The sequence below is a fragment of the Pan troglodytes genome, chromosome 9 (assembly GCF_028858775.2).
Source record: "Pan troglodytes isolate AG18354 chromosome 9, NHGRI_mPanTro3-v2.0_pri, whole genome shotgun sequence".
Classification (NCBI taxonomy): domain Eukaryota; kingdom Metazoa; phylum Chordata; class Mammalia; order Primates; family Hominidae; genus Pan; species Pan troglodytes.
The window spans coordinates 60,621,023-60,637,377 of record NC_072407.2 but is presented as its reverse complement, the minus strand read 5'-3'; the positions used below and the strand labels follow the sequence as shown (position 1 = coordinate 60,637,377).

General features: G+C 34.9%; 1 protein-coding gene and 1 pseudogene across 1 annotated transcript; both read left to right on the top strand.

Annotated features, from left to right (window-relative positions):
* The first annotated feature begins 796 nt into the window (after positions 1-796).
* LOC100611589 (olfactory receptor 5B3-like) lies at positions 797-1,836 on the top strand (annotated as a pseudogene).
* A 12,606-nt stretch (positions 1,837-14,442) lies between these two features.
* On the top strand, positions 14,443-15,391 carry OR5B17 (olfactory receptor family 5 subfamily B member 17). The gene has a single exon (XM_001160934.6). The coding sequence runs from the start codon at positions 14,446-14,448 to the stop codon at positions 15,388-15,390; it is 945 nt and encodes a 314-aa protein (XP_001160934.5). The 5' UTR covers positions 14,443-14,445; the 3' UTR covers position 15,391.
* The last annotated feature ends 964 nt before the right edge of the window (positions 15,392-16,355 follow it).

Genomic DNA, 16,355 nt, shown 5'->3' with positions numbered 1-16,355 from the left:
ATATCCATTTCTGTGTCTTCCCGTCAGAATTACCTTTACTGATTATACATGCCCCTACTGTCCCAGTCATCACCATACAACTGCTGTGCAAATCTCTCTCGTTCACTGTGAAATCTCAAACACTGAGTTTGTACCAATGGAGGCGGTAACTGATTGAGTTAAACAATTTGATATAGAGACAATTATGAATGTTGTGCTTTCAAACCACTCTGCTTGCGTCCAAAGCTTGGCTTGCCATTAATTTTTATGTAAATGTGAATAAATTACTCAACCTCTTGTGCCTCTCACTCTAAAAGAAAGTAACAACTAATCAAACTTGTTGTTGAGAAGAATCAATGAATATACTTACAAAGTATCTAGAGCAATTCTGTCAGATGGGCAATATACAAGCAAAAGTTTTTACTAGAATAAAAAAACTGAATTGGTATATATGTGTGTGTGTGTGTGTATACATATATACACACACCTGCCATATATATTATTCAGACATGTTGGAAATTTTATATAATTTTCCAAATATTGGTTTACAATGATAGAAAAGTGAAAACTGGTGAGAGATAATCCATGCAGATCTTTTCAATTCAGCAGTTTATAACTCTATAGCTATTTAAGGCATTATACTTTGAAGTTAAGTTTATGTTTAGATATATAGAATCTTAAAATGTGTATTACTATAATAATGAAACAATGCACTGGTATATAGATGTTTCCATTTCATTGCAATGTCTATTCCACAACATGTATTAGCATTCTTTTCCTTTATTTCTCATTGCTGCAGGCATCCTCTGATTTTCTAATGACATTGATGAAGAACTGTACAGAAGTGACAGAGTTCATCCTCCTGGGACTAACCAGTGCTCCAGAACTACAAGTCCTCCTCCTTATCATGTTCACTCTCATATGCCTTGTCAATGTGGTTGGAAACCTGGGGATGATTGTTTTAATTCTTTGGGACATTCATCTCCACACTCCCATGTATTTTTTCCTCAGTCACCTGTCTCTAGTGGACTTTTGTTACTCTTCAGCTGTCACTCCCACAGTCATAGCTGGGCTCCTTATAGGAGACAAGGTCATCTCTTACAATGCATGTGCTGCTCAAATGTTCTTTTTTGCAGCCTTTGCCACTGTGGAAAATTTCTTCTTGGCCTCAGTGGCCTATGACCGCTATGCTGCAGTGTGCAAACCCCTACATTACACCACCACCATGACAACAAGTGTGTGTGCATGTCTGGCTATAATCTGTTATGTCTGTGGTTTCTTGAATGCCTCCATACACATTGGGGAAACATTGTCTCTCTTTCTGTATGTCCAATGAAGTCCATCGCTTTTTCTGTGATGTTCCACCAGTCATGGCTCTGTCTTGCTCTGATAGACATGTGAATGAGCTAGTTCTCATTTATGTAGCCAGTTTCAATATCTTTTCTGCCATCCTAGTTATCTTGATCTCCTACCTATTCATATTTATCACCATCCTAAAGATGCACTCAGCTTCAGGATACCAGAAGGCTTTGTCCACCTGTGCCTCCCACCTCACTGCAGTCATCATCTTCTATGGGACTATTATCTTCATGTACTTACAGCCCAGCTCTGGTCACTCCATGGACACAGACAAACTGGCATCTGTGTTCTATACTATGGTCATCCCCATGCTGAACCCCCTGGTCTATAGCCTGAGGAACAACGAAGTGGAGAGCGCATTCAAGAAAGTTATTGAGAAGGCAAAATTGTCTCTATTATTGTGAGTTTAACATTGCAGGATGCATGATACCTAGTTTCATTCCTCTGTTCTGAATTGCATTTTAAGGCCCACATGGAAGTTTCTGAAATAATACCATTACTTCTTCAGAAGTTTGTTGTCTAGGAAAAAAGAAATATTATGTCCAAAAATATAATACCTAAAAGAGAAAGCTAAGGTGAATAATAAGATATCTTGGGTTTTACTTGTCAAAAACTTTATAGAACATATTTGATTCATTCACTAATTCTTCATACATGTCCACCACCAAATACTAGGAAAAGCACACATGTAAAACAGGTGCATAAATGGGTCCATGAACATATTTATTCATGTGGGCACATATATACAGGAGTGGGAAATTTGCCAGATTTAAATCGAATATGGCTAACTTTTACAAAAATAATTTAAGTAACTAATTGAGCTATTTGAATTTCAGTTTATGTATAATATTGTTTATTTATTTAGTTGAATAAATGTTTTAGAGTCCTAATTTGAGAATAAATGTGATTTACTTTTAAATAAAAGTACAATCGTCTCTCTGTGTCTCTGCTATGCATCTGCAGATTTAACCAACCATGGATAGATAAATATTTGTAAAAATAATAACAATACAACAGTAAAAAGAAATACAAATTTAAAAATTCAGTATAATAACTCTTTACATAGCATTTACATTGTGTTAGGTATTACAAGTTATCTAGAGATGATTTAAAGTATATGTGAGGATTTGCATGGGTTATATGCAAATATGATTATATACTATGCATCAATATCTCGATTCAATAATCTGTTCCATTGATTTATGTGTCTCTTTTTCCAATACCACACTTATGTGGATTATTATAAGTTATAGAAGGTCATGAAATCAGGTAATGTGCATGCTTCAACTTTATTATCTTTATTAGCTTTGCCATTCCATATAATTTAGAATCAGGGTATTCATATTAATTTTTTAAAAAGGCTGCTTGGATTTTAATTGTGATTGCAAGGAATCTTCAGAGCAGTCAACATAAAGTCTCTCAATTCATGAATATAATATTTCTCTACACTAATTTCAATTATTAAAACTTCATTTATCAGGATTCTATATTTTTCAGCATTTTTAAGACATGCATCCTAAATACGCTCAAAGAGCTAAATGAAATCTTGAACAAGAAACTAAAGGAAGCTAGGAAAAAGATATTTCAAGAAATAGTGAACTGTTAATAAAGAAACAGAAATTATAGAAAGTAATTAGTTAGAAATTCTGGAACAGAAACCAAAAATAGATAAGATAGACTATGGAAAAGAGTTTAGTGGTTTTTTGTTTGTTTTTGTTTGTTTGTTTGTTTTTTATACATAACTGCCATAAGATCCAGCAAATGAACTCCTGGGCATTTTCCCAGAAACATGATTGTTTATGTCCACAAAAATAACTGTATGTAAATGTTTATAGCACCTTTATTTATAATAGTCAAAAACTGGAAACCATGCTGGAAACCATTCAGATATCCTTCCTTGGGTGAAAGGTTAACAACTTGTGGTACATCCATCACATTGAATACTACTCTCAATAAAAAGGAATAAACTGTTGATACATTCGAAAACCTGGATGAATATTGGGAAGAATATGCTAAGTAAAAACAGCAAGTCTCAAACGGTTGCAAAAAAACCAAGGCATAATTCCACATACATAGAACATTTGTGAAATGATAAAATTATATAATGGAGGACAGATTTTTTTTTCCAGTATTTAAGAAGGAATGGGGTCGTGCCTATAAAAGGTCAGCATGAGGGATCCTTGTGATGATGGAAATGTTATATATCTTTAATATATTAATGTTAATATTCTAGTTGTAATACAATATTACAGCTTTTCAAAATGTTACCATTGAGGAAGACTGGCTTAAGGGAAGACTGATCTCTCTGTATTATTTCTTACAACTATATGCTTATCTCAAATAATCTCGAAATAAAAATTGTAATTAATCAAAAAACGGATAGACTATGGAAAGTAATGGTTCAGATTTCTTGACTTTTAAGTATTAGTATTTTACACAATTAAAAAAACTTTTATATTCATTGTTGCATCACAGAAGAGTAACAGCCTGTGAGGTAGATTAAAGGTTTTTTTCTGCTTGTGAATCAAGATCAGACCATGGTAGGTTTATAACCATCTGGCTATTAACAAAGCCAGCATTATAATTGGTCTTACGTTAAAATGTTATTCACATCCCTACACCTCTGAATTCCTGGATCAAAAAGAATATTTTGGGTCACTTTATAAGTGAGTATAAACAAACAAATTTTGAAAATATATTGGTCGCTCTTGAAGTATCAGCAGAATGTAGAAATTAACTATTTAAAAAAATAACTGCAATCGCACACATATGTACATATGTTTGGGCCCAATTTGGCAACTTAGAGGAAGAAATTTCATAGTTACTTAGATGCTGTGGCACATTCTGAGCACTTTCATCATGATTTTAATACTTTATTTTTATTATAGCATTTATTATTTTTTGAATGATGGTTTGTAGAGCTCGCTGTGTCTACCCCCATAATAAGAAAGGAAACATTATTTACTTAATAATGACTGTAACAAAGACAGGACCTGGTAAATAGTTGACACTCAATATCCTTTGGTTAAGGGAGTGACTTTGATCAAGGTGATTCAAGTTATACCTTGTAAGAGTTATGCTAACTTTATTTTCAATTCTGGGCACACGTGATAGAACATATTTATTAGAAAGCAGTCATTCGTTCTAACTCACTATATGTACAAAGCCAGCTAGGAGGAGAATGAGAAGAATAGGGAAGAAACTAATGCTGAATACATTCCTTGTGTCAGGCATCAAGTTGGTAGGATTCTATGTAGCATTCGATGTAATCTAATACATTACAGCTCTGTAAAATAAGTACACTGGCATTATATAAACTAAATTTTCACAGAACATGAAACTGGGATTCAAGGAATAATAATAATGTTCCCAAAGCCACATTTAAAGCCACCCAATTGCATTTAATGTAATCAAAGCCACACTTGATTGGCATTCAGTTGCTAATCAAATACACCTCTCTGCACAATCCAGGTAAGTTACTGGAAAAACATATCCTTGCAATATACTTGGTGTTAATGATCCTCTAGAAGTCTTCTCCTAAGTACTCACATAATATCTATAATATGACACATTTTTCATTAATTTTTCTTTTATGTTGAATTTGTTCTTTCTTCCTCTCTCTCTTTCTCTATCTCTCTCTCCTATCTCCTCTCTCTTTTCCATTTCCATGTTCCTTAAATAAATTTTTGATTATGTCATATATTGTATCAATTACTATCACAATATTATAATACTTTTCTGTTTATGCTTTTACCAGTATACAGATGCTCCTCAATGAATGATGGATGTACATCCTGATAAACCCATCATAAAGTCAAATATCACAAAGTGAACCATCATACATTGGGGACTATCTGTGTTGTCTCTGTCTACTGTAATAATAGCAGCAAAAAATATAGTAGTAGTAGCAATAGTAATAATAGTAGTAGTAAACATTAATGAGTATCTATTTTGATACATAGATTGACTTAAGTATTCTTCATGACAGTATTTAGTCCATTCAATTACTTTAAATGAAGTGTTAGCACTCCAATTACACAAATGATGAATTAACTTCACCCAAAGTTTTTTAACTTCACCCAAGTTAATTAACTTCACCCAAAACTTTTGAACGAATAGTAAATTAGGATTCTCCAGAGAAAAACTGAACAAATGGAATAAATACAGAATATAGAAAGAGATTTATTATGAGGGATTGGCTCATGTGATTATGGAGGCTGAGAAGTCCCAAGATCTGCCCTCTGCATGCTGGAGGCCTAGGAATGCTGGTAGTGTACTTTCATTTCAAACCCAAAGGCCTGAGAACAGAGGCACCAATGGTGTAAGTCCAAGTCCAACTCCGAAGGCCTGAGGATTAGTTGTGCAGATACCCCAAGGCAGAAGATGGGTGACCCAGCTGAAACAAGGAGAACAAACTCAAATTCATCCTTACTTTGCCTTTTAGTTATATTCAGGCCCCCAACAGATTGGATGATGCCCACCTGCATTGCTGAGGGTGATCTTCACTCAATCTACCAATTCAAAGGCTGATTCCTTCTGGGAACAACTTCACATACATGCTCATACCTAATGTTTTACCAGATGTCTGAAAACTATGGAGGTTCCTCAAAAAACTGAAAATAGAGCTATAACATGATCTAGCAATTCCACTGCTGGGTATGTATTCAAAAGAAAGGAAATCAATATGTCGAAGAGATATCTGCACTCCATTGTTTACTGGAGCACTATTCACAGTAGCCAAGACATGAAATCAGCCTGTATCCACTGACAAATAAATGAATTTTAAAAATGGTACACATACACATGGAATATTATTCAGTCATAAAATAATTAAATTCTAGGCTGGGCACGGTGGCTCACACCTATAATCCTAGCACTTTGGGAGACTGAGGTGGGTGGATTACCTGAGGTCAGGAGTTTGAGACCAACCTGGCCAACAGGCGAAACCCCATCTCTACTAAAAATACAAAAATTAGCTGGGTGTGGTGGTGGGCACCTGTTGTGCTGGCTACTCAGGAGGCTGAGTCAGAAAAATCATTTGAATAAATGATGGAAAGCTCTTAGCTCGTATATGTTAACATGTCTCTGTGTTGGTGATAGTTCTAATCAGAAGAGTTGCAGCTTTTTTCCCAAGAAATATCTTTGGGAAAGGTGAAAAATTATTTTTAAAAACTCACTATTTTCACTCAGTGTGAATTAATCTGGCCTTCATCGCGGTATGAGAAGAACCACTTTTTACTCACTTTTTAAACTTTAAAGTGCAACTAATGTATTGCTTGTCATTAGACAGACTTACTTTGTGAACATTACCTTTAATTTACTAAATATATCTTTGTCTCCAAAAAAAAAAAAAAAGAAAAAAGAAAGAAAAATCATTTGAACCCAGGGGATGGAGATTTCAGTGAGCTAAGATCATGCCACTGCACTCCAGCCTGGGCAATGAAGCAAGACTCCATCTCAAAAAATAATAATAATAAAATAATAATAGTAATCAAATTCTGTCATTGGCAGCAACATGAGTGGAACCAGAGGACATTATATCAACTGAAATATGCCAGGCACAGAAATACAAATATCACTTGTTTTCACTCATATGTAGAAGCTAAAAAATATCTCTTTGAGGTAGACAACATCTCTACCTGGTGGTTTTCAGAGGCTAAGAGTAGCGGGGAGAGGAAGATAAAAAGAGGTTGGTTAAAGGATACAAAAATAAAGTTAAATAGAAAAGAATAAGTTCTAGTGTTCAACAGCACAATAGGGTGACTATAGTTAACAGTAATGAGTTGTATATTACAAAATGGCTAGAAGAGGAGATTTGGAACGACCACCACACACAAAAAAATGATAAATGTTTCAGGTAAGTGATATCCCAATTACCCAGATTTGATCATTACACATTGTATGTTTATTTTTATTTTTATTTTTATTTTAAGTTCTGGGGTACATGTGCAGGACGTGCACAGTTGTTACATAGGTAAACGTGTGCCATGGTGGTTTGCTGTACCTGTCAACCAATCATCTAGGTATTAAGTCCAGCATGCATTAGCAACCTTTTCTAATGCTCTCCCTCCCCTAACCCCACACACCGACAGGCCCCAGGTGTGTTTTCCCCTAAAACCCCATTATCTCAGCCAAAATTATACACATTGTATGTTTATGTCAAAATATCATAGGTACCCTATAAATATGTACAGTTATTATGTATCCATAAAAATTAAAAACAATTTTAAAAAATAATAAATTTGTGAGGTAACAGATATCCTAATTACCCTGATTTTATCCTTACATATTGGATGCATGTATCAAAATAACACATACACCCCAGAAATGCAATCATTATGCAGCAATAAAACAAAATATATTACAATGAAACAAATATTACCACAAACATTACAATAAAACAAACCATTAACATAAACTATTAATAAAAAATGGTTACTAGTCAGCAACGTGAAAGATAAGGCACATATACACCATGGAATACTATACAGCCATAAAAAATGATGAGTTCATGTCCTTTGTAGGGACATGAAATTGGAAATCATCATTGTCAGTAAACTATCGCAAAAACAAAAAACCAAACACCGCATATTCTCACTCATAGGTGGGAATTGAACAATGAGATCACATGGACACAGGAAGGGGAATATCACACTCTGGGGATTGCTGTGGGGTGGGGGGAGCAGGGAGGGATAGCATTGGGAGATATACCTAATGCTAGATGACGAGTTAGTGGGTGCAGCGCACCAGCATGGCACATGTATACATATGTAACTAACCTGCACAATGTGCACATGTACCCTAGAACTTAAAGTATAATTAAAAAAAAAAAAAGAAAGCCAACAAAATCACAAAAATAAAATATCTATTATTTTTATAAAATCCTGTTTTATAAAAACAGTTTTATAAAATCCTCTGAGGGATAGCATAAATACTAGACTAGACAAAATTGCGTTTAGAATGAATATATATAAGTTAGAATTTTAAAATATTCAAAATACAGTTTAGAGAACAAAGAAATGGAAATCATGGAAGACAAAACAGGCAGGATACATTGAGAAACTCAAATGATTGTGTAAACTCCATATGGAAAGAATAGCTAGAACAAGAAAAAAAATAAATGTTCAAACAGAAAATTGATAAAATTTTGCCAAACTGAAGAAAATTAAGTCCTTGGATTGAAGAACTCCACCAATCTGGGGTAGAATACATTTTAAAACTTCTAATATTGGATCACTTTGTTGGGGAAGTGAAAAAGCAAGGCCAAGAACATACTTTTTAGATGTCGGGGACATAAATATACGAAGTAGTAAAAATCAGCCTGACACTCATCCTTTGATCAGAAAGAAAAAATAAGTCAGCAGATGGTGAACATTTATCTTAAAAAGACTGAGAGAAAATAAATTATCAATAGAGATTTCTATACTCAGATAAACTGTCAATCAAGTTTCTTGCAAGATCAAGACAACATCAACTATACAAAAATTGAACACTAGTTTAATTAATATTTGGACGTACACTGAAAGTGTTTCAGCAGGGGGAGAGGATACGATTTATCTGATTGGGATTTGGAAGAAGGAATCCAGCATGTTTTGCTCTTTTCTTTCTCTTTTGGCCCTGCTTCTTTGCAGCAGAAGTGTCTTCTGTCCTTTGGTCCAGCTTTATTTATGTGATAAGGATAATGGCAGAGGATTTGGGTGTACAAAGGAAAAACCTATAATCTTGGGATGCTTATTAGATTAGGTTCCCCAGAAGCAAGCCTAAAGAAATAGATTTTAATTCATGCAGTTTATTTGCAAGTTAACAGCAGAAAGCACTGATGAGGTGATAGGAAAGTGAGCCCGAGAAGGAAAGGAGGCCAATAAAGGGTTTCTTTTATTTTTTTTTAAGTGTAGATCTTTTATTAATTTTTTCTTTGCTTCTTTATTTATGTAATGAGTGGCAAGTTGTCATTGGTTTAAAATAACGGGTTATGTTGTCAATATGCCAAAAATAATAAAATAAAATAATGGGTTATAAAATATTAAATACAAGCCTTATGGTAACCTGAAATAAAAAAGCTTACAACAGGGTCCGGGAGTGGTGGCTCCCACTTGTTTTTTTTTATTATAGTTTAAGTTTTAGGGTACATGTGCACAACGTGCAGGTTTGTTACATATGTATACATGCGCCATGTTGGTGTGATGCACCCATTAACTCGTCATTTACATTAGGTATATCTCCTAATGCTATCCCTCCCCCCTCCCCACAACAGGCCCCTATGCAGCCAAAAGACACATGAAAAAATGCTCATGATCACTGGCCATCAGAGAAATGCAAATCAAAACCACAATGAGATACCATCTCACACCAGTTAGAATGGCGATCATTTAAAAATTCAGGAAACAACAGGTGCTGGAGAGGATGTGGAGAAATAGGAACACTTTTACCCTGTTGGTGGGACTGTAAACTAGTTTAACTATTGTGGAAGTCAGTGTGGTGATTTCCCAGGGATCTAGAACTAGAAATACCATTTGACCCAGCCCTCCCATTACTGGGTATATATGCACAGGAGTATAAATCATGCTGCTATAAAGACACATGCACACGTATGTTTATTGTGGCACTATTCACAATAGCAAAGACTTGGAACCAACCCAAATGTCCATCAATGATAGACTGGATTAAGAAAATGTGGCACATATACACCATGGAATACTATGCAGCCATAAAAAATGATGAGTTCATGTCCTTTGTAGGGACATGGATGAAGCTGGAAACCATCATTCTCAGCAAACTATCACAAGGACAAAAAACCAAACACTGCATGTTCTCACTCATAGGTGGGAATTGAACAATGAGAACAGCTGGACACAGGAAGGGGAATAAAGGGTTTCTTTAGTGAGTAGGTTATGCCTGAAGAAAACTGGGCCTTAGTCTACTGGGAACCACTGGAAAACTATCAAATATGTCTCAAAGTTATACCACCTGAAAAATTAGGAATTGGGTTCTTATCACTCTACTTCTATCTATCATGTACTGATTGCTGACACCAGAGAAATTAAAATGTTCCACACATGAGCTGAACCTACTTTTACAGCAAATTCTAAGCCCTAAGTCTGCAAAACGCAAATTTCACATTCTTTATTTCACAATAAGTATTGGCCTGCACATGGACAACACAAGTGAAGAGGAGATGGATAGAACACTAACAATGTTTGCTAGGAAATAGTAATTTGAGATAGAAAAGAAGCCCATCCACCTATTTATCTGAATCAAATTTTTGAATTGAATATAAATATTAAGTAATATTCTAATCTTCATTTCTCTGACACCTATGTTTTATTTATCAGTTGATTGTAAATACAGAAAGTAAAACAGGGATTATGTTTATCAATCTACAAATTCAGTTGCTATCAGATATAACAAGTTATAAAATAGTAGAAAAATGAATAAAAAGAAAACAAAATAAATATTTGACATATATTACACATCAATAATACAGTAAATATAAATAGATCAACACACTGCTCATGTATGTAATAACAACTTAATAAAATTGGGGGAGAAAAAAGGCATGACAGCAATTACCACAAATAAACATGTATGTGACTCAACATAAACTCTATCACTGGACGCTGTGTAATTGCTTCTTCCCTAGATAAGTGAGATAAAGGAAAGCTATTGCCCTCATAGGGACGCTGTTCCGCAGAGAGTTCCATACATGTACAATTTTCTCCTGGCTGCCAGTCAGTAAGATCTGAAATCATAGTATGGCTCCACATGACATTATTTAAAATGGATAAGACTCTAACCAGAGCCACTTTAATCTTCATTCATCCAAATGAAAGCTAATACTTTTAGTGCACAGTCTGGTCTTTCCTGAAACTGAGAATATTGCAGTGATCCTCCAACCAAAGGCAGAAAAAAACTTCCCAAGATAAAAACTGTATTGGTTCATGATGAAGGGATAACAACTTACTAAGGTCTGTATAGGTCCACTGTCATTTTCTCTGTATAGATACAATTGTGTGAAGTTGTGGGAGAAAACATTTTCTCATTTCTATTCCACAAATGAGGAAACTGAGCTCAGCAGAAAATAAATAAGTTTTTCAAGTTCACAGAAAAACCCATGGTACATGCAAAACCTGAACTCAGAATTTCACAACACAACAAAATGATACAACATAGAAAAATGACATGTTTGAGTTAGCACTCCATGTTAATAATTCTTTCTCCACCTCTTTATGCCTCAAAAAACTTGAACATTTCTGAAAAATACATGATAGAGAATTTCTCCAATGTTATTTAAGCATTCTCCCAAGAATGAATTTCTGATTTCAGACTCACAATTGAGAACTGCCTTTTTCTTCTTTTCGAAGAGCAAGGTAAGCTTCTATATTCAATATATACTTTTGGTGAAATATGTAATTGATGCAAAAGCAGTGTGGCAGCTACATCTTGTATGAGTTTTTGAGCTCAGATCTACTTGTTTGAACATTTTTTCTAAAACATGGAAGTGGGTCTAGCATTCATTGTTTAAAAAAAAAAGAAAACTTAACCAGCAGACAATACAGTGATATTTATGAAATGCCGTGCTGCTCTCCCTAAGATGGTAGTAAAACCCTAGGCTGGATGATGCTCTGATTGAGTAGGTGGTAAATGTATCTGGTGTATTATGTGTTGGTTTGTCGCTGAAGGAATAGCTCCCCCAAACAGGGTGCAACAACTCTTCAATAGACTTCAGAAAGATTATTATGACACTACCAAGATCCCTATTCCATTTTTACTATCATTTCCTCACAATCTCACTTTTTCATTACTTGCTAATCTAGAAAATCTGACATTGCAGTGATTAAAGGCACAGAAATTGGAATAGATTAGACATGGGTTTGAATCTTGAATTTATCTTACTAAGTGTAGAATATGAGGAAGGTACAAAACTCCTCTAATCTCCCAATATTTAACAGCAAATGGGGTTATACATCTGTCTGTATAAATACTCTCTCTCTCTCTCTCTCTCCATGCTCTGATATCTATGTCTGTCAATCTATCATCTCTCTATCATTCATGAAACAAACTGGTTCATAAGTACAAAGGCTAAGCTGCTAGTAACTTTAGAAGATCTGATTTATAAAATCAATGTATTCCAGATATGTGAACTTGAGAATTTAATACTTTCTCTGCTCCTCTAGTGATTCATATATACAATTAGGAAGTTGGCTATGTGATCTGTGAAGATGTCTCAACCATTTCTGATTCTAGAGATAATTTACCTATGATATATAATATTCATACTCATTATGGCAGCCTTAATAATGTTCCCCAAAGGTGGTCATATCTTAACTCCTGAAACCCATAAACATGTGGCCTTATGTGATTTTTTTACAAACTTCACAGTGATTAAATTAACGTGTTGAGATGGTAGGATTATCCTAGATTATCCAGGTAGGTACAGTGAGAACCTTTCAGTTGTCATAGAACATAGTAAATTTTTAAAGAAAAACAATAAAAATTGTAGCTTATATTATTATGTGGGTAGTTTTTTGGCAAACAAATAATTTGAATTCTAGAAGTGTCAACTGATGTGTACTGGGGGCAGGAGAAAAATGATAGACAATCAATAGTGGTTATCAGGAAATGAATGTCCTTCTGACAGATTCAAATTCAAATAAAAAGATTGTGCATAAACACATCTGCAGCCTACAGTCAGCCCCCAAGACTACGAACCACCAACCCTCAATATCTGATATCCTGCTAAGTGTTGAGAGTAATGACAGGAAGAATGTGTCTAAGATAAAAGGGGATTGTTTCAACACAAGGTAAAATGTAGTTTGAAAGGGAGAAATTAAACACAACAGGACTTGAAGATCCCTGGGTTCTCATGCTAGATGGCTGACACAGTCATTCATCTGGCAAAGAATGGATAGAGTGAGAAATGCTGAAGGAAACAAAAGACTGGACATAGTGTGTAAGAAAATACAGATCAGACAGAGTAAAACTGCCAACTTGAAAACCCACCCACACCTTCAGCCCTGTGTGTCACCTCTATGTTTCCTACACCAACATAGGCACCACCATTCCATCCTAATAATAATATTATAGCTAGCACTCATCAGGACTGTGCTGAGTGCCCACATTATGCCAACAGCTGAGCATTATCTCATTTAACTCTCAAAATAATCTCTTGACATAAGTCCTAATATCATCTTCATTTGACTAATGGATAAAATGAGATTCAAGGAAGTTAGATTAAGACCAGTGTCTACCAAGTAGTAAATGTTAGGGCTTATGAGTTAATACAAATCTACCTCTTCTTAGAGTCCTAGATTTTATACCCAATGCTATATCTTCTCTGCAGAATTGGCTTTGTTGGTTGCACATGACATTAATGCTGCATTTATTCCACTTCATCTAGTATGCTTTTATTTGTGCATTGCTCTACTATGCAACTTCATATGTTATGCTTGGTATAATGGATAGAATCAGTAAATATAAATAGATTAACATTTAAAATAATTCAAATTCATTAAAAGAATTTTAATTCTTTTAATTTAGGTCAGGAACCACACTGATTGTGTCTAAAGCTTGGTTCTATCTACTAGTGCTTGTGTAATCTTGAATAAATTATTCAAACTCTTTTTTTCTACCAAGATACTTCATGTATAAATTGGCAATAATAACTAATTAAATAATAGGATTAATGAGAGAATTCTATGAGGATGTACATATAAAGCATCTGGCATGAGACAACTATAAGTGTGTTTAAGATGTTAGATTCAAAAAACATATTATTTGGGAGATAGATTCATTTCAGGCATGTGACGTTGGACAACTCATTATCCCCTTCCTATGACTCCATTTACTCAGACACAAAATTAAGAGGCTGGAAAGATGATCCACGAAGACCCTTTTTCTTCAAAAGTCTATTACTGTATAGATAAGTTATCCACTAAATTGTGTTTTCATATCCACAATTTTGATCTAGGAAATATAGAAAACAAATCATTGCTATAATAAAATAACACATACATTTCAGTTTTGTGCAACTCTGTTTTGTTCATCACAGGGTTTTTCTTTTTTATCTCTCCTTGCTACAGAGTATCTTGTGGTTCTAAAATAACATCCATGGAGAATAATACAGAGGTGAGTGAATTCATCCTGCTTGGTCTAACCAATGCCCCAGAACTACAGGTTCCCCTCTTTATCATGTTTACCCTCATCTACCTCATCACTCTGACTGGGAACCTGGGGATGATCATATTAATCCTGCTGGACTCTCATCTCCACACTCCCATGTACTTTTTTCTCAGTAACCTGTCTCTTGTAGACATTGGTTACTCCTCAGCTGTCACTCCAAAGGTTTTAACTGGGTTGCTTATAGAAGACAAAGCCATCTCCTACAGTGCCTGTGCTGCTCAGATGTTCTTTTTTGCAGTCTTTGCCACTGTGGAAAGTTACCTCTTGTCCTCAATGGCCTATGACCGCTACGCAGCAGTGTGTAACCCCCTACATTATACCACCACCATGACAACACGTGTGTGTGCTTGTCTGGCTATAGGCTGTTATGTCATTGGTTTTCTGAATGCTTCTATCCAAATTGGAGATACATTTCGCCTCTCTTTCTGCATGTCCAATGTGATTCATCACTTTTTCTGTGACAAACCAGCAGTCATTACTCTGACCTGCTCTGAGAAACACATTAGTGAGTTGATTCTTGTTCTTATATCAAGTTTTAATGTCTTTTTTGCACTTCTTGTTATCTTGATTTCCTATCTGTTCATATTGATCACCATTCTTAAGAGGCACACAGGTAAGGGATACCAGAAGCCTTTATCTACCTGTGGTTCTCACCTCATTGCCATTTTCTTATTTTATATAACTGTCATCATCATGTACGTACGACCAAGTTCCAGTCATTCCATGGACACAGACAAAATTGCATCTGTGTTCTACACTATGATCATCCCCATGCTCAATCCTATAGTCTATACCCTGAGGAACGAAGACGTGAAGAATGCATTCATGAAGGTTGTTGAGAAGGCAAAATGTTCTCTAGATTCAGTCTTTTAATGGTGCAAAATCATCACAATGTTATTTTATCTCACTTAGATCTACTTTATACAATAACTCAAATGTTAAAATGCTATATGGTATATAGAATGTAAAATTTCATCTAATATTATTTTTGTCTTTAGTTGAGAAACAGTTCTAAGTATCCACGAGTTAGAAAAATACGATGATAATTTCTCGTGGAGTTTAATGAAATATGTGTTGTCTCTTGTCATATTTTAGCCAACTATAAGTCATTACTGTTTCTTAATAAACTAATATTTCAGGCATTAATAATTTTAGGTATTTGGTACAGCTTGTTCATATGACAATTTATAAATGGTAAATAACTATATTAGAATAATAATATATTAGAATTAAAAGGCAGAGATGATTCTTTTTTTTTAAACTTAGCCTATGACTATCAAAGACATCTTGAACTGAGAGAAAGAAATAAAAGAATCTCTGTTTGCTATTTAAAATATAAAATCATGACCTGGCCCAGTGGCTCATGCCTGTAATCCCAGCACTTTGAGAGGCCAAGGCAGGTGGATCACTTGAGGTCAGGAGTTCAAAACCAGGCGAGACAACATGATGAAACCCTGTCTCAATGAAAAATACAAAAAAATTAGCCAGACATGGTGGTAGATGCCTGTAGTTCCAGCTACTTGAGAGGCTGAGGCAGGAGAATCGCTTGAACCCAGGAGGTGGAGGTTGCAGTGAGCTGAGATCGTGCCGTTGGACTCCAGCCTGGGTGACAGAGCAAGACTCCATCTCAAAAAACAGAAGATCATAAGTAATCCCCTAAAAATTATTAGAACTAATAAATCAATTCAGTAAAGTGTCAGGGATATAATAACAACATACCAGAATAAGTGGTATCTCTATATACTAGCAATAGGTAATCTAAAAATAAAATGAAGAAAATTCCATTTACAGAACCATCAAAAATAAGATGCACAGTAAAAACGATTACAAAAAGAACT

What these genes read in the sequence shown, in the direction of transcription:
- OR5B17 (XM_001160934.6), top strand. Translation starts at nt 14,446, where the DNA reads ATGGAGAATAATACAGAGGTGAGTGAATTCATCCTGCTTGGTCTAACC.